At 41.3% G+C, this 22807-nt stretch overlaps 1 protein-coding gene across 1 annotated transcript in view; it reads left to right on the forward strand.

Moving 5' to 3' along the window:
• Nucleotides 1-22807, forward strand: part of igf2r (insulin-like growth factor 2 receptor) — a 35902-nt gene that overhangs the window by 3423 nt on the left and 9672 nt on the right. Inside the window, exons 3-36 of the mRNA XM_063902015.1 lie at nt 4898-5016; nt 6820-6918; nt 7602-7734; nt 8137-8248; nt 8397-8505; nt 8579-8738; nt 9825-10014; nt 10194-10297; nt 10603-10767; nt 10860-11003; nt 11270-11425; nt 11511-11648; nt 12493-12643; nt 12784-12952; nt 13060-13175; nt 13263-13422; nt 13829-14005; nt 14087-14182; nt 14266-14367; nt 14498-14660; nt 15292-15465; nt 15622-15768; nt 15978-16156; nt 16284-16371; nt 16679-16876; nt 16962-17092; nt 17238-17341; nt 17738-17868; nt 18006-18202; nt 18568-18694; nt 19242-19373; nt 21114-21273; nt 22014-22122; nt 22681-22762. Coding sequence (XP_063758085.1) covers nt 4898-5016; nt 6820-6918; nt 7602-7734; nt 8137-8248; nt 8397-8505; nt 8579-8738; nt 9825-10014; nt 10194-10297; nt 10603-10767; nt 10860-11003; nt 11270-11425; nt 11511-11648; nt 12493-12643; nt 12784-12952; nt 13060-13175; nt 13263-13422; nt 13829-14005; nt 14087-14182; nt 14266-14367; nt 14498-14660; nt 15292-15465; nt 15622-15768; nt 15978-16156; nt 16284-16371; nt 16679-16876; nt 16962-17092; nt 17238-17341; nt 17738-17868; nt 18006-18202; nt 18568-18694; nt 19242-19373; nt 21114-21273; nt 22014-22122; nt 22681-22762 — 4722 coding nt within the window. The remainder of the gene's footprint in view (nt 1-4897; nt 5017-6819; nt 6919-7601; nt 7735-8136; nt 8249-8396; nt 8506-8578; nt 8739-9824; nt 10015-10193; nt 10298-10602; nt 10768-10859; nt 11004-11269; nt 11426-11510; nt 11649-12492; nt 12644-12783; nt 12953-13059; nt 13176-13262; nt 13423-13828; nt 14006-14086; nt 14183-14265; nt 14368-14497; nt 14661-15291; nt 15466-15621; nt 15769-15977; nt 16157-16283; nt 16372-16678; nt 16877-16961; nt 17093-17237; nt 17342-17737; nt 17869-18005; nt 18203-18567; nt 18695-19241; nt 19374-21113; nt 21274-22013; nt 22123-22680; nt 22763-22807) is intronic.

Consider the following 22807-nt stretch of genomic DNA (forward strand, 5'->3'; position numbering starts at 1 on the left):
TTAAGTTGAATAATTAACAACTAAATCCTGTTGAAAAACTAGGGATTTATATTTTCCAACAGGCCGGGAATCTTCCTCAGATGTCGTGTTTTATTTGAACAGCCCAAAATTATTACATTTACTCTAATCTGTCACAAAGAAAGTCATCAAATCCTTACATTTGAGATGCTGAAACCTTTAAATATATTGCTTTTTTGCTTCACAAGATGATTAATTACCAAAATAGATGTGGATTCACTTTCTGTCTGGCCCGTCTCGTGATTTATAACAGTAGTACAGTTATTGTAGGTATATCTACTGCATGTCTGAGGATAAGAGGTCTCAGACTGTTCTTGATAACAGACTTAATCCTAAACGTAAAGATCTGATCTGAGGGGTTTCCTCGTTGCAGAGTGAAGTGGTGCTTCAGAGTGTTGTCGGTACATTAGCAGATCTCTTTGCTGATTAGACCGAATCTGCTGCTGTTGGTCAGCAAGATCAACATCTCTGTTCCTCGCTGCAAAATAAGAGTCAGGGAGTAGCTACACCTTTCCATGCTTAGATTAGCATTATTTAGGGATGTGCAATATGATTTGTTTTTGTGTATATGTGGATATTCTTTACGAGAAAACCTCACTATTGCAGGTTTTACAAATTATGAGTTCACAAATTAATTGCACGATGTGAATTTTGATAAATGATCATCAGTAATGTGGATTTGATGACTAAGCAGGTAAAGGCAAATGACAGAACAGGTAAAGAAGTGTGGTGCATTCAGTAAACCACATCACTTTTATGTAATGCAGCTTAAATTCCATATGATGTGCCTCAATGTACCACCCACTGCTGCAGGAAAGATGCTTTAAAGAAAGATGTGCAGCATATAATGAATGTTAAGTTGAAAAGATTTTAAGGATCAGTGGCAATTATCTTTACATCCATCCTGTCATTGTGCTTCTCCCTCTCCATGCACTAGTGGTTAACCCCAACCTGTTGCTCGATTAGCCTCCTCCCCTCCAGCTGTGACCTTCAGTGGACAGACACCCCGATGTTTATTTAATCTCGCTGACATAAACTGATTTAAGCCCTCAGTTTAGACGCACGAAAACAATCTTGCCTCTGACTCGGAAAAACATTTCAGAAGTAATAATATTAGTGAACCCTGATAAATCCTTAAGTGTTTCAGTTGTTCCTTCAACTAAATTCATCCAATATTTACAGCTTATTAAATATGAGAAATCTCTCCTCCTGTGTTTTATATTATTTTTAAATGATTTGACCGAAATCTGTGTCTGAATCTCTAAGACAGAAGGCTCTCCTGATATATTATTCACAGTAACCCTCTGCCTCGTGTTAGTGTCTTCACTTCAGGTGTGACTGATTTGTTTCCTTGTTGTCTTTATCTCAAACACATGTGCATTCATCCCCCTTCCTGTCAAAAAGAAACCCACTAACGTCGCGGGTGTGAAAGCCTTCTTGTTTGATTATAATTTCCACATCAGTCAGATTAGTTCAGCTTTGGTTCTGCTCCACAGTGAGTCACACTGAGCCCCCGGGGTCTTTGTTGTAAACCTCTAATTACAGGTGTGTTTAGCCCAGGGGAGTGATGTGCTGCTGCTGCTGCCGCCATTATCATTCATGAACAGATGCACTCTGAAGGGGTTATTATAAGAAAAGCCCCTTTGAAGAATCCATTACCGCAAAGAAGACAGAAATGTAAAATGTCTTGGAGCTCTTTGGATGCCTTCTCAATGTTGGTTTTTAATTGAATTACTCAACATGTGGTTTGAGGCCAAAATCACTCCTTTTGAGACAGAAATGACACAGTTTATGAACTCTGTAACTCTTGAAATCAAATATTGAAAATCTCATAAAAATCTGAAGCAAAATACTTCATTTATTACGTGAGAAATCAGGGTTTAAAAATAAAACAAAATAACATATTAAAGTATTAAAAAATCACAAGAATTTAAAGTATTTATGTGCACAAAAATGTATAATAATAAGATAATTATAGAAGTTTAAATATATACGATTATTTAAACATAACAAGTCAAAGTTAAAATGTGCAAAACATATATATATATTATATTTAAAAAACATAAGAAGTTAAAATAAAATGTCTAATAAAAATTCATGAGACCTAGACTTTATGCCAAATGCCACGTTATCTCCATTATATAAAACAACTACCTACATATAATCTATATTTAGGCCGCATTTATTTGGGGCTATCTCTCAGTTACGGCTACATCACTGTGCTTGACGTTGCCCTTGAGTTTTTATAGACGACGAGCTGTCAGACAGTTATTTCAGAATCACTTGACAACAACTTTCCTTTCGTCTGAGGCCGTGACCCCCCCCCTGTAACAGATCAGTGTTTGGTCGATCTCAGCGTGTCACCTGACCCTCACACTGACAAAGAGCTGAAGACTGCAGACTCATGTTGTTGTGTGCTACATTTCTCAGCCTATTTTTAGCACAATCAGAAATCCTTATCCGTCCCGCTGCGGGGACATTTAGAGACAGAGCAGAGTAAAGACTGAAATAACACAGCAGAACTAACATATTAAATACATAATTAGGTGGGACTTTAACTTCAGTAGAGGTATACATGCGTCTGGAAAGTGAGAGGCAGACGGTGAGGTCAGACCAGTTGCAGTTTAACCCTGCAGCTGACTTATCGCATGACTCAGGAACATCAAGCAGAAACGTTCTCAAACAGAAATAGACAACAGTGTCACGCCCCTGCTCTCTATCTCTCTCTCTATACAAATTCAAAGAAACTTTATTGGCATAACCATATGGAGACACAGGATTGCAAAAGGATGTTTTACAAGAAGGTTCAACGGTAAAACAGAATATTAAAGAGGCCCTGTTGTTCTTTTGGGGTTTTCCCTTTCCTGTAGTGTGTCCTATAGATTTCAGAGCATGTAAATGGTCTGCTAGAATCGCTGTGTCCCCTCCAGAGGGAGTTTCTCTCCCACACCATCCCCCTCAACTGCCTGAAACGTCTCCATTGGACTCGGTTTTGACTTCCTGATCATAGTGACATCCCTATGTAACACTCACGCTTCTATTGGCTAGCGCTCCTATATATTGAACATGATAGGCTAAGGGGCGGGACAGCTCTAAGCAGGTGACCAATCACAACAGAGCCGGCCAGCTAACCAATCAGAGCAGACTGGGCTCTGGTTTCTGTTTTCTTAACATTTTCTTTTTGTTTGTGTTTTAGAGGAATTGCTTCTTATCAGAATTGAGTCACAAAGTCCAAAGGGACGTCTTCAAATAGCTTGGACAGTGAAAGAGTGAAAATCAATTAACCGTCACGAGACGAAAAAAAGCGTCAAATCTTCACAATTAAAAAAAATAGATACAAAAAGAAATATTTACTTTTTTATGTTAATTGACTTATTATTTACTTATTGATTATTTAACATCACCAATACTAGTGTAGTGTCAAGCTGCTGAGTTTTTCAGTGGCATTGATCTTGTAGAATATCTCAAATTGAAAGTCAATAGTTGTATTGTGAAATGTGAAGTATAACAGGAGCAGACACATGATGCACACACAGCCTCCTACTTTAGTTTCTGTTCTCAGTAGGTCACCGTGTTACTTTCCGTTATGCTCCCTTTGTGTTCAAAGTATTTCGTGCTATCAGAGGAAGCAGAGGCCACACGCACATCAAAACACTCCTAAAAAGCTTGTGCAAGTTTCTCCTAAACTGACTTATCAAAAGAGCAAGATTTATTAAAGAAACAACCAGTTTTCCATCTCTTTGTAACCGACAAACTGTACATGCACAACAGAAACGGGGGTACTAGAATGAGGTCATTAATTACACACACACAGTTCATCAAGGGAATGTGTAGCTTCACTGAATCCAAATGTGTTTCTATTCATGTCTGCTAAATGACCTGGGAAGAAGGAACGGATGAATCTTGATTGCTGTTTCAACAGACACACATTTTTAGAGTCACATGCTTTAGACGTGGTAACTCCTTTACAAATGTAAAATGTTTCCCAATGCTGTCTAATTATATTCCTCTGATAAATAAGGAGGACTGACAGCGGGGTCGGGGTGTTACGCTGCACATGTTTACCTTGTGTTCGGGTCAGTCTGGGTTGCCGGGTAAAGACATTATTCTAACTGACTGTCGCCTAGAGTAACACACACAGATACCCAGAGTCTGTGGGATTCCTTTTTTATTTGAACTGTTGCAAGGCACCATGATCTCTTTATCACTTAAATAAAATCTTCAAAATCAGGTAGAGGACATCCTTCTTTAGCTATTTTAGTTGGAGTAGTAATGGATAACAGAAATGGGATTATGTAAAGAGATTACAAAAACAAGTATCTACACTCAGCCCGGATTCAATTGACCAAATGTGTGCAATTAAATTATAGCTACAAAGCCAGTAATGTATATAATGAAATGTTTGGTTACTTATGTTAAAAGGGAGTTAACTAATATTATATATTGTGTTTTAATTATCTTTAATATAATTATATAACTTTTCAAATTGAAGTTAATTTTTTAAATCTTTTCTGAATTAATTATATCATTTAATTTGTATTAAGCACCTGACTACATTTCAAATGATTTAAGACCACCCTGGTAGCTTTATGTATATATACTATTTGTATGTTTATCAGTGAGGGTTAACGATACAACAAAAAGACAAATGTAGAAAGACGTTAAAAGGAGTAAAGCTAAAAAAAAATATGAATTGAATTGGCTAATCATCGATCACCTGGATCTTTGTAGAGAAGTCCACGCTTTTGTGGTATAATAATGGTAAAGTACACATTGAGTTCTATTCCTGGTCTACCTGTATGACATGAGTGCGGTATCTACATGTGTACAAACGATAACTGAATGCTCTGTGATTGTATTCTCTGTTTCTCCCATGCAGGTCAGCTGTCCCTGCAGAAGCTCTCCGGCTCCGTGCTGGATTTCAACAGCACAGAAATATGTCCCGGGAGCGACAACAACTTCCAGACCAGCATCAGCTTCCAGTGTGGGAAAACCATGGTTAGACACACACACACACACACACACACACACACACACACACACACACACACACACACACACACACACACACACACACACACACACACACACACACACACACACACACACACACACACACACACAGGGGAGTGTTTTTAGAACGGATGATTTGTTCTGTTTTCCAGGAGTCGTATTTAAGGGGGGGTTGAAGGTTAGAGAAGCTTGCTTGAGACCAGAGGCGTGGGTCTACGTCGATATTATATCAGTACAGTATATGAGAATAGATATCTTCCTGGATTTTGGTCATTTGAAAGACACTGCTTGATGTCTGCATGGTTACCGCAACTTCATTTAATAGCTGTCAAATACAAATATGTGGAACTGGGACAGCGTCATGCTCTGTAGAGTGGAAAATAATGGGCTTTTTTGTGTTCCCTAAAACATAATGCTGTGGAAACTGACTTGTTTACTCGGCACCTTTTGTAGTTCATAACAGGAAGGTCAGCACCTTAAAAATTGGACACAGCAATGCTCTGGTGAGGAAACTCCATGAGGGATTTATATTGATCCTCAGCAGAAACGCAGCAGTTTTGAGTTGTTCTGTAAATGCAGTTTAAGTTCAACCCTGAGACTCTGAACACGCTGTAAAGGTGAGAAATAATAAACTTTACGCGAGTACAAAGCTCCACCACTGTTGTGCAATGTTGGGTAAATGTTAATGATCTGCTGTTTTTAGTTTTTCAGCACGATATGATTTGAATATTTGGAAATGAAATAGTTGTTTTCTTTCTCTAAAACAAAAAAAAGAAGCTTAAATGACTTTTGAGCAGCTGCTTCTCTCAGCTGCTATGAAAGGAAGTGAGGGGGAATGATGTAGGACGATGACAGTCACCTGCTCGTGTGTGTGTGTGCGTGTGCGTGTGCGCGTGCGGATGTGGTGTGCGCGTGTTCGCGTGGTTTCAGGGGATCGTGGTGGTCGGTTAACGTGTCATTTCCCTTCACACAGAGCAGAAAAAAATCATGATCGACTGTTGATTTTCATTTTACAAAGTGTAGAGAGGAGAAATGAAAGTGGCTTTTATTTACAATGTCATCTAATGCTGAGAAGAGGAGGAGGAAGAAGAAGAGCCACATTGTGATAATCTGTAATAATAATTATCCTCTGAAGTGGACGGTCTATTTACTCATGTAGTTATTTATATAAACTTGTAGACATGATTTATATGTTGCTATGTATTTGCTTGCTTCTTCACTGCCTTGTTTGACGGTTTCTTGGTGCCATTTATAGAACCTTAACAGAAATGTGTAGTACAAACTAAATATGGCTGGCATTTAAAACTAACTAGTATAAAGTTAAAAACTAAACCAGGTCAGACATGGACTATCCTGCTTTATGACTGAGGAGTGCTGAAGAATTTCCTCACAACTCTCAAAACTCACTAAACGAGTGTAAAATATCTAAGTGTAAATAGTTGTAACAGAGAGGGACAAGAGTGGGAATAAAGAAATCAGAATCAGAAGTACTTTATTTATCCCAAACTGGGAATTGTTTGCATTGCAGCAGCGAAATACAAAGAGAAGCTAAAGAAATACAAATAATTACAACTAAATGTCCACTCTCTCTCAACAAGTGTTCTTGAGGAAAAACCCTCGAGCACGCACTGAGCCTTCAACCACTCTAAATGTGGGAGGTGAAGCATGTACACACATGTACTGTCATCGGATCTGGCACATATAATACTCTCTACACCTTTAATATAAGCATAATGCATCCTTTATGTTTTGCATCCTCTCACTCCTGTTCCTGTGTGTGTGCTGCAGGGGACCCCGGAGTTCGTGGCTGTGTCTCAGTGTGTGCACTACTTTGAGTGGAGGACGTACGCCGCCTGCAAGAGGGACAAATTCAAGCCACACATAGAGGTGAGTGCAGGAACATCTGACTCACCGAGGGGGCGGGTGGTTTGTGTGTTGTGGCGTTATATGTGAGTAACCAAGAGCCAGCAGTGAGGAGTTTCAGAGGAAATCGAAAATGTTGTTCCCACTCTTTTGAGGGTGTTTACTGCGTGTTTTCATCAGAGGACGTGTCACATGTTGTTGCGATGACGCTGTTAATGCGGAGACATCGAGAGGAGGTGTGAAATGAATTAAACTCACTGTTGAAGCATCTGCTGCAAAAGAAAAACAGATATTTTTTTACCCAGAATGCAAGTTTCTGTTCCCTATATCTTATACTTTGAACCTCGGGTATACCCCTGACAGGAAAATGAAGTCTCTGCACATCATTTAGACTGGGAATAGTGGGGCAAACAGTATGGGAACTCGCCTTGCAGCTGCACAGGCCTGGGCCTCGAGACAACACTTGCTTGAGTCCAAGTCTAATTGTCAATGTGCAAGTCCCAGTTCGAGTCCGAGTCCATCAGTGTGCTCTGCTCTATACCTGTGCATTCTATAGAACCTATGTCCATTGCCATGATGTTTTTTTAATAACCACACAGAGATCATTTATCATTTTTAAGAGAGTATCATTAGTTGCCTCTATGAATTGGTCTCCCTTTGAGGATCAAAGATGTGAGTACTGTAATCTGAACCTCTCTCCTCTGCAGGTGCCGTGCTACGTGTTCGACTCGGACGGCAAGAAGCACGACCTGAATCCTCTGATCAAAGTGAACGATGGATATCTGGTGGACGACGGGGACGACAGCATCGACTTCTACATCAACATCTGCCGCAGCCTCAGTCAGTACCTCAGGGAGGCGGGGGGGGGGATAAATGGATGGATAAATGACTTAGAAAATGATTGGATTAGGTATCGAGAAATATTGTAGTGTTAGGGTTGTGTGTTCTGTAGTTTTGAGAAGATGTTGAATGTTTACTGGGTTTAGTTACAACAAAAAAGACACAGAGAACTAAAGGAGAAAACATGTACTATTGTAAAATAGGGATTGATATTATTGGCGTAAAAAAACCTTGAAATCTGTGTTAATTTTCCCCCTAACCCTCGATTATATTTGACTCTGTCGTAGCTTATCATTGCTTCTTGCAGCCGTACATTATGTATATGTTCCAATTTGATTTCCTATTATAATCAGACCTTGTTTCCTTTCCTAACACCTCATATGCTCCCTCTTCCTCTCTCAGACCGACCCGCAGACTCGTGTGCAGAGGGCTCTGCGGCCTGTCTGGTCACCAAGCACGGATCCTACGACATGGGCTCTCCCACCGTACAGCTGGAGCTGCTGTCAAATGAGAGGTACAACTGAAATAATATTACCTTCTATATCATACATGTTTCCTATAGCACACAGCAGGATAAACTCTTAAAGTGTACACACATAAAGAACATTTTAAAAAGCCTTGGAAAGATTTTTAGTTTCCACTTTCTTGCCTCCTCTCTACAGACTGAGGTTAACGTATAAGACCACCGCCGGTTCAACTCCTCCAGACATCTGTAAGGAACACACTCCAGCCGTCAACATCACCTTAATCTGTCCGTCAAGCAGACAGTCGGTAGGTCACACACACTCTCACACATTTCTAAACCAACTTGTGCGTTACTGAAACAAATCCCTTGGCTCCACAGGGCAGTCCTCCTAAGATGATCGCGGAGTCGAACTGTCGTTACGAGGTGGAGTGGGTGACGGAGTACGCCTGCCACAGAGACTATCTGGAGAGCGATACCTGCAAACTGACCAACGACCAGCACGACACCTCCATCGACCTGACCCCGCTCACCCTGAGCCGTAAGTGGATCTGCTTTGAGGCCAACAGATGAAATATTCTTCTATTTTCTTTGTTGAGGTATCACTTAGTTGCTTAAAGAGGCCCTGTTATGCTTTATGGGGGGGGGGTTCCCTTTCCTGTAGTTTGCAATATAGGTTTGTGTGCATGTAAATGGTCTGCAAGGCTCAAATCCAAAGCTCCATCCAGAGTTAGACAGTGCTGTTAGTTTGCATTCATTTTCCTCTTACAGAGTTGTTTCTTTCAGTAGGTATGAAAGTAACAAACTCAGCACCCCGGATAGCCCCATTTTTGTACTTGAACCAACAAAAAAGGTTATTTAAAGTGGGCTTAAAATAAAACTCCTCCTGTATTACACATTCAATCCGCATGAATTGTTGTCTCACAGAGCTGCTGTTTTTACTTAGAGGAAGTAACCTATGAGTGTACCCAACTTCCCGTTTCAGTAAGCTCATTGTTGGTAATATAAAAAGCCTTTTTCCACTTTCTGCAGAATCTGTGTGTGACATGATGTCGGCTACAGTTTACTGTCTGAGTGGAACTACTTTATACCCTGCTGTAAATACAAGACTGAAGTCAGGAACGGCTTAGTCTAAGTCATATTTAAAGGAACAGGTCCACATTTGAGAAAAACTCTTATCAGCTTTCCCACTAAGAGTTACGTACAAACATCTAAATGCAGCTTTAATGTTCCTATTCTTATAATGGCCAGAATCCTGAGCGTGTCTTCCCTGTATGTTTGTCTATTTTGAATAAGTATCTCCATTATTAGGATTTAGTTTTATTATCTATAAGTTTAATATTTTGTTTTTTCTATTATTGTTTTATTTTTATTTATTACAAAACACTGATTTTGGATTTCAGGCTTACAATAAGTACATTTTGTCTTATAACCTAACATGTATAACAAAGTACTTCTATGGACAAACTAAGTCAATAACTACAAAAATAAGAATCTAAAATCTAATTCTTTATAATTAAAGAAGTCCACACTAGTCTTGATTATATTTTCAGTCATATTTAATTAAGTCATTGGACGAATAGGTCATCATAAACACTCCTTTGCCTCTTTGTGTGTGTGTGTGTAGCCAGTGAAACGCCGTACTACGCTCACTCCGGCTCCAGTGACGGAGACGACAGCTACGTTTACTACCTGAACGTGTGTGGAAAGGTCAACAGCGAGGAATGTGGCGAAGACCCGTTCATATCGTCCTGCCAGGTGAAGAAGACCGGGGACGTGAAGAAGGTGGCCGGACAATATCAGAACCAGACACTACGGTAATGTGTGTGTGTTGGATGTTGATGGTGCAATCACTATGCAAGGAAAATACCCCAAAATAGAAAGGAAACTAGAGAAATCATAACGTATCACTTCATGTTAAACAGTCTTACTGATGAAATGGCAAACCTTGATAAAACTGTACATTTATTGAGTATTTCTCTCTCCTAATGTGCAGTTATTCAGACGGAGATCTGACTCTGATCTACCCGGGCGGCACCAGATGCTCCACGGGCTTCCAGAGAATGACCATCATCAACTTTGAGTGCAACAAGAACGCATGTAAGACCGAAAACAGAACATTTTGTCATAGAATTGTAAACGTTTCCCCTGTTTTTGACTATTTTTTTGCACCATGGCATCATCTGGTGGTAATATCAGGGATGTACACACAACTTGTACCATAATACAGAATACCTCAGTGACATCAAGAAGAAGTATAAGCACATGGTTAAATCTCTACCATTTATATCCCATTACTCACAGGGAAACTTAATTTCTGTGCATTTTTACTGCCACCTTGTTTAATTTCTATTGAAGTCATATATTAATTTGTCCTCATTTAATTTCCTTGTATGACTTTGCAGCGAGCGGTGGGCGCGGGGCTCCAGTTTTTGCGGGGGAGACAGACTGCACCTACTTCTTTGACTGGGAGACATCCTTCGCCTGCATCAAGGAGAAAGAGGATCTACTTTGTCAAGTCAGAGACGACACCAAACACTACGACCTCTCAACCCTCACAAGAAACCCCGGTGAGTTTAAAAGTCTATATTGGCCTGTGTGTGTCCATATTCTCTCAGTGTTTGTCTGTGTTACTCAATACGTCCTCTGTGTGCTGCACCAGGGTCAGATGCCGGGGGGAACTGGGAAGTGGTGGATGATAAATCTCCAAAGCCAGACTCTCGTTTCTTCCTGAACGTTTGTCACAAAGTCCTCCAGACAGGAGACGCTACCGGCTGCCCGGCGGACGCCTCCATCTGTGCCTTTGGTAAGAATAGACCGAAAACTGTTGTAATGAGACTAAAAATGTCCACTTTTTCCCTTTTCTCAAGATTTCCTCCTTCTATTTATTGTTTTGGTATATATTGAAGCCTTTTTATACATTCCCCTAATACGTTTTGCAAGCTTTATCTTCCTTTTTATAGAATAGTCTGCAGCATCAAATATCTCTCCAGTATCAGAGCTGTTGCTTGTATACAGTTGTCTGGGACATACTTTTATTGACCTTTCCTTTATTGTCTCCCCGTGCTTCAGATAAGAATCGTAGGTTCATCAGCCTGGGCAGCTTCCTCTCCTCTCCTCAGAAGACCAAAGTAGGAAATGACATCAGACTGGTTTACACTGAAGGAAGCTTTTGCAAAGATAAAAAGACGAGGATCCAAACCATCCTGACGCTCAAGTGCAAACCAGGTAGGTTTTTACAAAGTCTTACCATCATTTTATAACTTCAAATATCATTTAAATAACTGATGTTGGTTTCTCTTCCTCCCTGCAGGAGATCTGGAGAGCGCTCCCGTCCTCCGCAGCGTTTCCTCTGACGGGTGTGTGTATGGGATGGAGTGGTACACTGCCGCCGCCTGCGTCCTCTCCAAGACTCAGGGAGACGACTGCAGGGTGGAGGACCCTCGGGCCGGTACGTCGCCAACCTTTAATGTAATCTGACTGACCAGTATTTTAGAGTTAGAAAAACAGCAGAGAGGGAAAGACGAGGAAGAGACTTAATGGGGATTATAGATGATAGGGAACCCGTCGCAGCGTTTCAAGAGAGCTGCAATTCAGGAACAAAACAAATCTTCTCAAGTCAAGTTGAAAATGCAGGTAGAGATGAGTCATTTTCTAGTGAATGCAATCTTAATTTGTAATGCTTCTTGTAGTTGTCTCCAGCTGAGTGGAACTCGCAATTTATTACTTAAACAATATTATTTATAATAGTTTGAATTATCTAAAAACAGGAGGGTTAAGGAGCAAAAACAATAAAATGATGAACTTCTAAAGTGTTAAAAAAAAGATGACACTGGTAAGAGAACTATTTTAAGATATAGAAAAATGTAAAAAATAATATCATTTATCAGATGAAAAATAGTAGATATAAAATGAGAACAGTTATGTTTATAAAACCAAATTTGTACAGGACTAACCTATAACTTCATAGCGTTTTCACCGTCTTTCTGACACTTGTCAAATGTGCTTTCAAGAGGGTTAAAGTGCTTTTAAAAAGTGCTTAAAGTCAACGGTTCTGTTTGCTGAAATATATAAGATTTGTTTTGATTTGAAATGCATGGGGAGGTTTCTCTTGTGCTGGTTCCTCATCTTCACTAGATGGGGAATTTTAGTCACAGCTTTGTCACATGAGAGTGAATCATCACATGTGAATCATTAAAGAGGTTACCTGTGCTGCCATCTAGTGGACTCTACATGTTTCCACACACAGCCAGAGTTTTAATCCTCCTCTCTGTCTGCCCTTCGTTGCTCCACAGGGTTTTCCTTCGACTTGTCTCCTCTCTCCAAAGCCGACGGTGGCTACTACAACCTGACCAGCGACCACTACGATTACTACATCAACGTGTGCGGTCCTGTCAAAGCTGCCAGCTGTCCGGAGAAGGCGGGGGCGTGCCAGGTGGAGAAGAGGTGAGAAGGAGCCAAAGACATTCTCGCTTTTCACTTATTTCCTCAGCTTGTTTGACTCTCGAGCTGCTGTGTAAATGTTCTGGGTATGGGCTCATTAAATCATCTTCTCTGTTCTTATATTTCCCCGTCTGTTGCTCCAGTTCTTGGAGTCTCGGGGAAGCCAACTCTCGTCTGTCTTACTACGACGGTCTGATCCAGCTCACCTACAGTAACGGCTCCCAGTACAACAACAAAGAACACACTCTCAGATCCACCCTCATCTCCTTCCTGTGTGACCCGGAAGCCGGAGCTGGCAAACCAGAATTCCAGGTAAAATAAGCCTCTGGATTCTGTCTATGCACTAAGTCTTTATACAATACATATCTGTTTCTTTATGGTTGACTGTGTGGCTTGTAATTTTAATCTTCTGAATGCAGGTCGAAGACAAGTACACCTACAACTTCCGCTGGTATACATCCTACGCTTGCCCCGAGAGGCCTCACGAGTGTTTGGTGACAGATCCCGTCACGCTAGAGCAGTACGAATTATCCAGGTAATGCACAGCTACATGTTTAATTCATTCACTAAACCACCAGGATGTTGAGTTAAGTCCTGCATGTTTTCATCCTTCTGCCTCCAGCTTGTCCCGCTCCACCTCCATGAAAAACTGGCAGACGATGGACCTGTCTGACGCCGTGAACCTGAAGAAGTACTACATCAACATTTGTCGTCCGATCAACCCCGTGATGGGCTGCGACCGGCACGCGTCCGTCTGTCAGACCCAGTACATCTCTGAGAAGGTCTGTAATGGCTAGAAACACAATGTGAAAAAAAAGTGGTTACAGTTCAGTTCGGTTACTGTGGAGACGGTAACTTAATACAGCATTTACTCACGGATTTTACACCGAAGACATCCAGATCCTATATATATCTTGCACAAATACAATGGTACCTCTATATATTGAAGTTTAAATGTTATATATTTCAGTACAATGTATATATTTTTACTGTATTTTAAAAAACTTACCTTTATTTCTTTCATTTCCAGCATTTCCACATGGATAAAGTATTTTGATTGAACAACAACAATATTTATTAAAAAGATAGAGTTAGAAGAGTTCAATAGCTGAGGTCTTTTTAGGAATATTTTGCAAAGTACATTGCCAAATTCACCTTAAGGAGCTGTTTCCTCCCCTTTCTCCTCAGGGATCTCCTAAGGAGGTCATCTCCGTAAGCAACATGGGTGTCTCTAAGCGGGGGCCGGTCATCGAGTCGCGGGACCGGCTGCTGCTGGAGTTCACGGACGGCTCTGTGTGCGAGTCCGACGGCCAGAAGCTCTCCTACACAACACGCATCCACCTGGTCTGCTCCAGAGGAAGCCTGGTGAGGTCAAACAGAAAGTAGAGCTTGTTTTTTAAAATCTTTTGCACGTGTCTGATTCCGTTTGTGTTCCACGCTGTGCAGTCAATGGGCCCACGCTTCCTAATGTACCAGAACTGCACCGCCAACTTCATCTGGGAGACCAGAGCCGCCTGCGCCATCAAAACCACCGAGAACAATGTGAGCTCTGCTCTGTTTACCACCGCTTCAAACATATGATGTCAGTACCTGTATTCCCATGTGAACATGTGTTTGTGCTTCAGAATTGTGCCGTGGTGGACCCAAACACCGGCTATGAGTTCAACCTTCAGCTTCTGGCCACCGACAAGGGGTACAAGGCACAAGGAAATGGAAAGGACTTCCTGGTAAGACACACACATTGATAACACTCTGTAACAGTAAATCCTGTGCTGTATTTTCATCATTTTTACCAAACCATACTTGTTGTATCGAATATAACAAGAACTTCAAATCCTCCTTCTTCCCTCCCTGCAGGTGAACATCTGCTCAGACGTGGCAGAGTGTGGAAAGGGCAACGCAGGCTGTGAGCTCGAGGAGGGGCGTGCCGTGAGCCCGGTGGGGGTGGAGAAGACCCTGCAGTACTCCACCGACGGCCTGCTTAAACTCACCTATAAAGGAATCCTGGACGGGCCCTCGGGTACGTATTTATAGAAACTGAGGGCGTCATTTGTTTTCATTTTGAGGAGATCAGGTTAGCTGTGGGGGCAGTTTCATTGAATCAGGTTCATTGCCAGTCAATTCACACATCCAATTCATTTGTTTTGGAATATTTATGCATTAGAAAAACATAATAGGAGAAAGAAAAAATGAAAAAGGTTAAAAATAAATCGTAGAAAAAGAAAGTAAGATAAAGATCACTCTAAAATAAATCTAAAAAATGTGTCTTGAACATGGAAGCGTGTCCAGTTTTTTATTGATATGTTTGCTTTAAAGAGTTGACAAAGCCAGATTTAAACATGCAAATAAATGAGTGTCAGTTTAGATAAAAATGATTGAATTAAAAAAATGATTCCACTGATTTTTCAATACCAGATCAACTCGAGGTGAAGTCGTGATTCTTACCTTTCCAAAACTGAGTAGAATTTGTCAGAAATCTTTCAAAGAGTAAAACAGAATGTCAGTAAACACTTTGAAAGTACGTGGAATAATTGGGGGATTACATTTTGCAAAATAGATGTTCCCATATTTCCCCTCAAACCCGTCGTTGGTAATCATTTCATTTTTACTTTCAATTTGTTTCCATCTTTTATTGAAACGTTCCGCTCTAGCATCCCGGGACACCTTCACCATAAACTTTGTGTGTGATAAGAACGCTCACCCCGGCACATTGAAGATGCTGCACGAGGATCTGGGCACCGCTCCAACTCTTGTGCACAACGTCTTGTTTGAGTTCTCCACGGCTCTGGCCTGCATCCCTGCTCCCGTCGACTGCCAGATCATTGGTATGCACACACACACGCACACACACACACACACACACACACACACACACACACACACACACACACACACACACACACACACACACACACACACACACACACACACACACACCTGTCCTCTTTCTCGTGTGTTTATTTAGTTTTCTGTTGCTCTAGATTCCCACGGTCATGAGTACGACCTGAGTCATCTGATGCGGGACGGAGAGGACAGCCCCTGGATCGCCATAGATACAGAGGTGGGGAAGTCGCGCAGCTTTTACATCAACGTGTGCAAGCCTCTCCCTCCTGTGAGCGAGTGTCCAGGTCAGTATGCTCGTCCACACTTAACACGCACACACATACAGTTAAGAACATATTCAGCAGCCCTTATCTCCGACTACTTATGTTCAATCTAATATCAAATACAACGCTCCTTACAGATGTAATAGATTACAATTAAATCAACGGGAAATCGTCAAGTTTTACAATCTTCCTGTCAGGTTTAAGTTCATTTTGTTTTGTATACTCGTCAGTGGGTCCTCTGGGTTCCTGTGCCACGATCGATGGGAAGAGTTACAACCTGGGTTATGTGCAGTCGAGCCTTCAGGCGGCACAGGACGGCTCCATCAGCATCGTGTACAAGAACGGAGAACACTGCGACGCCACCTCCCGCTACTCCACACGCATCATCTTCCAGTGTGACGACAACCCCGTGAGTATCACACTATTTCAGATTTAGCTGACCCTTGTTTCCCTTTTGTATTCCATGATAACGAGACAGAGGACAGGCAACTAAGCAGTAGATTTGAATGAGTGAGCATGTCTTCATCTACTTCTAGGGCTCCCCCATGTTTGACCGTTTGGATGGTTGTGAATATGTGTTCATCTGGAGGACATCTGAGGCCTGCCCCATCAGGAAGTCTAAAGGTAAATACCTGTGTATTTAATATCAGAAGCAGTAATGAAGATTTGAATTCCCTCTCCTGGCTTTGATTTAACCTCTTAATTCTTCTCTCTTCATCAAAATAAAATTGAGTGTTTTAAATCAAAAGTGGAATTTAACCTGAAAGACGTTTGGTTATTGGAGTGAATTTACAAAATGTAACAAGGTTGAAAACTTTATTTCCATTGGAGAGAATCCTTAAATATAGTATTGAGGGCTTGAAATATATTAAACTATGATGAAAAACCCCTGAATTTGTATCTCACTGCTCAATTAAACCTGTCCTGCCAGGCGATAACTGCCACGTTCGGGACCCGAAGAGCGGCTACGAGTTCGACCTGAGCTCTCTGAAGGGCCGCGATTACCCAGTCCTCAGCGACAAGTACGTCTACCACCTGGCTGTCTGCGGGGGGGTGCAGGGAGACGTCTGCACCCACATGGAGTCTGTCTCCTCCTGCCAGGTGGAAGGGAGCAAAGCCAAGATTGCTGGTACGTGTAAATCAACCGAAACAGGCTTGAGTATTTATTTTAATGCAGCATTGTCTTTCATTTATCCTCTTGTGTGTGTTTGCAGGAATGGCAAACCAGGTTCTGAGTTACGTGGGAGACCAGATCATCCTGAACTACACTGATGGAGAGTCCTGTCATAAGATTTACAAGAGATCCACTGAGATCTACTTCTCCTGCCACCCCGACCGGCATCCTGTGAGTTTCACACACACAGCTGTTAGCATCAGTACCCATCTACTCATTTTGACAGCAGAAACAAAAAAACCTTTCTTTATAGAAAGTCATGCCAGCTCTGTAGTGATTGTCACTGATTGTGTTTTGTGTGTTTTAACCTGTAAAGGGAACACCTGAGTTCATCAAGGAGACTGCAGACTGCACCTACCTATTCAGCTGGCCCACAGCGCTGGCCTGTGTCCCCGTCAAAACCACCAGCTGCTCCTACAAGTAACAATCCTTCCTCGCCTCCCAAAGCTCATCTTCCTAATGCTGATTCTCTTCTTGTTTTGTGGACACTTTTCATTTCTTTAATTCTGGTCTTTAGCTGTACTTCAGCTGTATACCCAACGCTCGTATAGCTTTATGTTGGATAACATGTCTGAGCTAGTGAGGTAGCGTTGTGCAGACAATAAAAAGAGAGTAGATGCTAAAATATGCAATAAGTAAAAGTAAAAAATACAAAAAAACATTGGAACAAAGATCCACAGTAAGAGATGCAGAGATGTGATCGAATACAGGCAATTAAGGCAAAAAAAGACCTAGAAAATATCATAAATATCTGTTCAGACCTTTAACCCGTGACTCCTAACATGTTTCCTCTGTGTGTGTCTGCTCTGTCCTCAGTGATGGTCAGGGTCACTCGTACGACCTCTCTCCTCTGGCTTTGGACTCCAGAAACTGGGAGGTGGAGCCGTCTACGGAGAACTCAAACCGCTTTTACATCAACGTCTGCCGGTCTCTGGTGCAGCAGGGAGGTCAGTCCTTTGTTCAGTAAAACTCTGGTTTGTTTATCAGAATTCAAGTGTCGTCATCCTAATCCCATATTCAGTCATTGCTCTGTGTTCTGTTGGTGTTCGATTACCCACTGCCCTCCTGTCTCTCCCTGTGACAGGAACCTGGAAGTGTCCCTCTGGTGCAGCATCCTGTGTGAAGGAGGGAGAGCAGTATGTGAGCCTGGGGCAGGTGGAGTCCGGCCCGACGTGGGACAGAGGAGTCCTGAAGCTGCAGTACAACAGCAGACAGGCCTGTGCCGGGGGGAACCGCAACAAGAGCAGCATCATCCGCTTCAAGTGTGACAAAGACAAAGTGGTGAGGGGCCAGTATGTACCGGACTGGCATTTAAATAGATCTACGTGCCTTGAGGATGCCATTCTTTATAAAGCCCTCCTATCAACTGCTTTTAAGCTCAGTGATTATAAACACAGATAATATTGGACTGGATTTTTTTCGTGGTAACATTGCACAAAATACACAAAAATAGAGAACCATGTCTTTGATTGGTCTAACCCTCTCAGAAAGGAACACACAGGAACTTGCAAAAGGGGGTCTTAGTTCCTGGTTTAGTTCCATTTTTATGTTTAGTTCCTCTGGTTGAGTCTACTGTAAAACAGGTGTTCATTTAAATACAAATATTAACGGGAAAGAAAATGCGTGTGTTTCTTTCTCCCATCCAGGACTCTCGGCCTACTCTGATCTCAGCCATTGAGGATTGTGTGTACACCTTCCTCTGGTTGACAGCCGCCGCCTGCCCTCTGAACAGCGTGCAGCACGACAACTGCAGAGTCACCAACCCCGCCACAGGTCAGACACACTCATCAGCGGCTCTGTAGACGTCTTTATATGCATGCTCTTTTTATTTTTGTATTACTTTGCTGTCTCTTGACACTTAATGCTGGGGAAGATAGTAGGATCAGTGGTATTAAGAACTGTTCTTTATTTTCATTTTATGCATACCTAAATGTATACTCCTCTACATTTTGGAAAACAATTATATTCTTTTTACTCCAGTCTACAATTATCCGCCAGCTTTAGTTACTTCATGATTCCTAAGCTAATGCACAACATAAATCAACTCATAAATAAACATGACATATAGTTATAGGTTAAAATATCCTGCAGCAGTTTCTAAAGTGAACTCCAACCCCAAGTGCATCAATAGTTATAATCTAATTATTCCAAACATTAACCTTTACCATCACTTTTGTGAATACATTTGTACTTTTACTGAACTCATAAGCCTGCATATTGCTTCCACCACTGCATGGGGTTAAATTGTAATAAGGGGTATGACAAACTGGTCAGTAATTGCATTTACTGATCTACATACGGTGCCACTCCTCTTCCCCAGGTCATCTGTTTGACCTCAGCACTCTGACGCAGGAGGGGGGTTACACCGTGTACGATTCTCAGAACAACAAGAAGATGTTCCGCATGAACGTCTGTGCAGCCGTGAGCAACGCCGGCTGCGACCCCGACACCGGTAAATACATCCGTCCAGTCATCTCTCAGGTGTTCATTAATCAGCCGTTAATTAGAATAAACACTACTTATCCTTCAATATGTTCTCAAACAGTTAGGTAGCTAAATATGCTTCTATTATATTGTATTAATGGATTGATTGATATACATTTTAATGCATCTTAGTCACAAACTGTTTAAAATGCAAGTACAATGACATCACGTAATGAAGTTATATGTAAAAGGACCCCAAACTGAAATCTAAAGCTTGTGTATAAGGGCCCAGGCACTAAAGAAAAGGTGTTTACAACATATCTTACTTTCACATCTACAATTGGAGAGAGCTCATGTGTCACAAAGAAGCATTGACATGCTGAAGACATCCTGCACTCACCGAATGTCCTCAAAATAAACTGTGTGTTACTGTGATTTGAAGGCGTGCATTTTAAAATCAGCGTAAAAAACGATAATCTTTGGTTTGCTGCAATATTTTGCTCACTTAATTCTCGTGACAACAGCCTGTAATTGGAGGGAACCGTTCTTTAAATCAATCATATTTTAATGAATAGGAACAGAACCGTGCAGAAGTGTGGCTTTGTTGTTTTCTTTGTGTACATCCTCTGAATGGAAAATTAAGAACTATAATGAGAAAGGCCTTCTGCTTGGGCCCGATAGCCTAGTGAAGCCAGCAGTCGTATAGAGGCACAAAGGTCACTCGCTGTCGTTATGAAGCATCTCGATGTGCACACTCAGAAGCACTTTGCAGGCGATGGGATGAGCCTTTAAGCAGTCAGAGCTGATTTAACTCATGTTGAGCGGATGGTGCAACCTGTGTCTTCATCTTCTGCAGCTCCTGCAGCCTGCTCAATCATGCTTTAAGACTTTCCTCTTTGCAGATTCCTCCCAGATTAAACCCTGGTTAATCTCAGGAAAATAAGAAGTGGAATCCATTGAGAACTCATTCACTTCTCCTCTGGTTACTGTTCAGTTTTGCTTGCGCATTTATGTGGGTTATGAAACATCAGGGTCACGGGTTCACTACTGTTTAACGTAAGAGGAGACCTGACATTTCAGCAGCTCTCAAATTATTGACTTGGGTAGATATATCTCCCAGGGCTGCACAATCAGTCTTATTGTTTGTTAGAATTATGATATTGTTGAACCTCAACATAAACAGTGAGTAGTGAATATAGGATGCATGTGCAAAATTGTTTTGAAGTGAGTGCAGTGGTAGGCAAAAGCATTTACAATTTATTCGACTTTTAAAAATGTCCGATTCTTTTTTTTTTAACAAAATTCAATTTTTTTCAATTTATTTCCATATTTTTCTAAATTTCGACTTTTAAAAATGTCCCTCCATGTGGCCTTAATCATCTTCTTTTAAAATTCACATTTTTTTTCTCCCAATTTTTTTTCCTTTTGACTTTCTTTTCAAACTCCTGATATTTTTTCTCCAAATTTCATTTTGGGAATTTCCGACTATTTCTTTAAGTATATTTTTTTTCTCCAAATTTCTGATTTAAAAACATGTCCCACTCATTATTCTTTCTCCTTATTGATGTGGCTAAGCGTCTTCTTAAAAAGAAATCACCCTTTTTTGGGAGGAAACAATTCTAAAAAGAGAACAAACACACTCTTATTTGTATGTGACTGTCCATGATGTAATGTTAAAATGCTGTGAATTCGTTAGAGCTAAATGTGTCTGTACTGCAGCAGGATACTGGGAGTATTCTAAACGATCTATCTGCACATGTTTCCCCAGCTGTGTGCATAAAGGAAGGAAAGACTGTGGCGAGCGGGGGTCAGGTGAGCAGGAAGCTCTCGTACAAGGACCACGTTCTGGAGCTGGCGTACGAGGGAGGGAGTCCCTGCGCCGCTAACCCCGACCTCAAACACAACACCATCATACACTTCATCTGCAGGTACCTTCAACCCGTCCTGTGCCCTTTGCTGTTTATCTTTTCATCTTGTTTTCTCGTTCACCTGCCTGTGTGTATGAAAAGCTCGCACCATATAAGAAGTGCCCTGGCAGAGCTCAGACCTTCACCAAGGCCGTGTCCATAAGTGAAAAAAATAACGTGTAATCAGGCCCTGTGATTCTGATCAGATCCACAAATCAGTCCAGTAGCTTTTCAGTCCTCTTGCTGACAAAAAAATAAACCAACCCGAGAGTAAAACATAGTTGACGGAAGGGGAAATGTATTTTCATTGTATGGAGACGATGGTAATCTGCGTATTAACCAAGTCATTATCGTCACTGTGACTGTCCCTTGGTCTGATGTAAAATTGGCCCTTAAAAACAGCTAAAAAAAAGTGTAAAATTAAAGAAATACTTAAAAAATGGAGCCTTTATCTTGTAATTCAATGACTGCTTGTGCTGCCATTTAGTTAAGCTTTACACATACTATCTTATATACAAATGAAAGTATCCCTTCGTTCAGCTTTGAATAAAAACATCCTGCTAATTACCTTTATTTCATTTACTAAAAGCCTTGTATCTCAAAGAACCTGAAGAGAGGTGGGAAAAGTCGGCCATATAAATACTTAAACGTTTTAAAATGAGTGATGATCTTTTTGCAAAACACCAGTAATGTTTTTGCAATTTCAGAACAGAGTTTTCTAGATATTTTCTGAATATATTTTTGACCTTGTGTTTGTTCAGGCCACCTAACATGGGCTCATCCCCTCCGGAGCCAGTTTTCATTGCCTCCAACAGCGAGACCTGCACACACTTCTTCTCTTTCCACACCCCCCTGGTCTGCGAACAGCCAGTAAGTATGCTTAGTGTGTTTGTCTGTACAGTGTTGTTACAGTTTGAGGTAGTACAAAAAGCAGCAGCCAGTAGGAACAACAGTAACCTAAATATATAGTATATATCGCACATTTAAAGTGTAATAAGTTAAAGCGTCCTCGCTTGTTTCTCGTCGTTCTCTTCAACAAACCAAAGAAATATCTGCAAAAAGAGAAAGTCCTTTCTTCTGTAAAGTACGTGAAGTTATGACATAAAACCCAGCAGAAGATAATTACAAGATACTGCAAAGAAGTTCATCCTTTTGTATTTATTAAGTTGGATAAGTCTCAGGGGGAATAGAATTTCTGTGTAGCGTGCAGGTGGACGATAATCAGCTTCTCAAGGATAATCAAAGGAATGCCGTGTTGAATTATGTGGCGCTGTCGAAGGAGAATCAGAAAGATATTCAATGAAAACGTTCTGCTGTCATTGTGTGGAATAAACCTGGTTAAATTCCTCTGTTCAGTCTGTCTGTGTGAGGCGTTAAAGCGCCTGCTGTTCTGTTGAGTGTAGCACTGACACACTTTCTGTCTTTCAGGTGAAGTGTTCGGTCCAGAACGGCTCCTCTCTTATAGACCTGACTCCTCTGATTCATGTGAGCGGATACTACACAGCAACAGGTCAGTGTGCCAAGGTTTCCAACACGTATATAATGGAGAAATGGC

The sequence above is a fragment of the Eleginops maclovinus genome, chromosome 15 (assembly GCF_036324505.1).
Source record: "Eleginops maclovinus isolate JMC-PN-2008 ecotype Puerto Natales chromosome 15, JC_Emac_rtc_rv5, whole genome shotgun sequence".
Taxonomy (NCBI): Eukaryota; Metazoa; Chordata; class Actinopteri; order Perciformes; family Eleginopidae; genus Eleginops; species Eleginops maclovinus.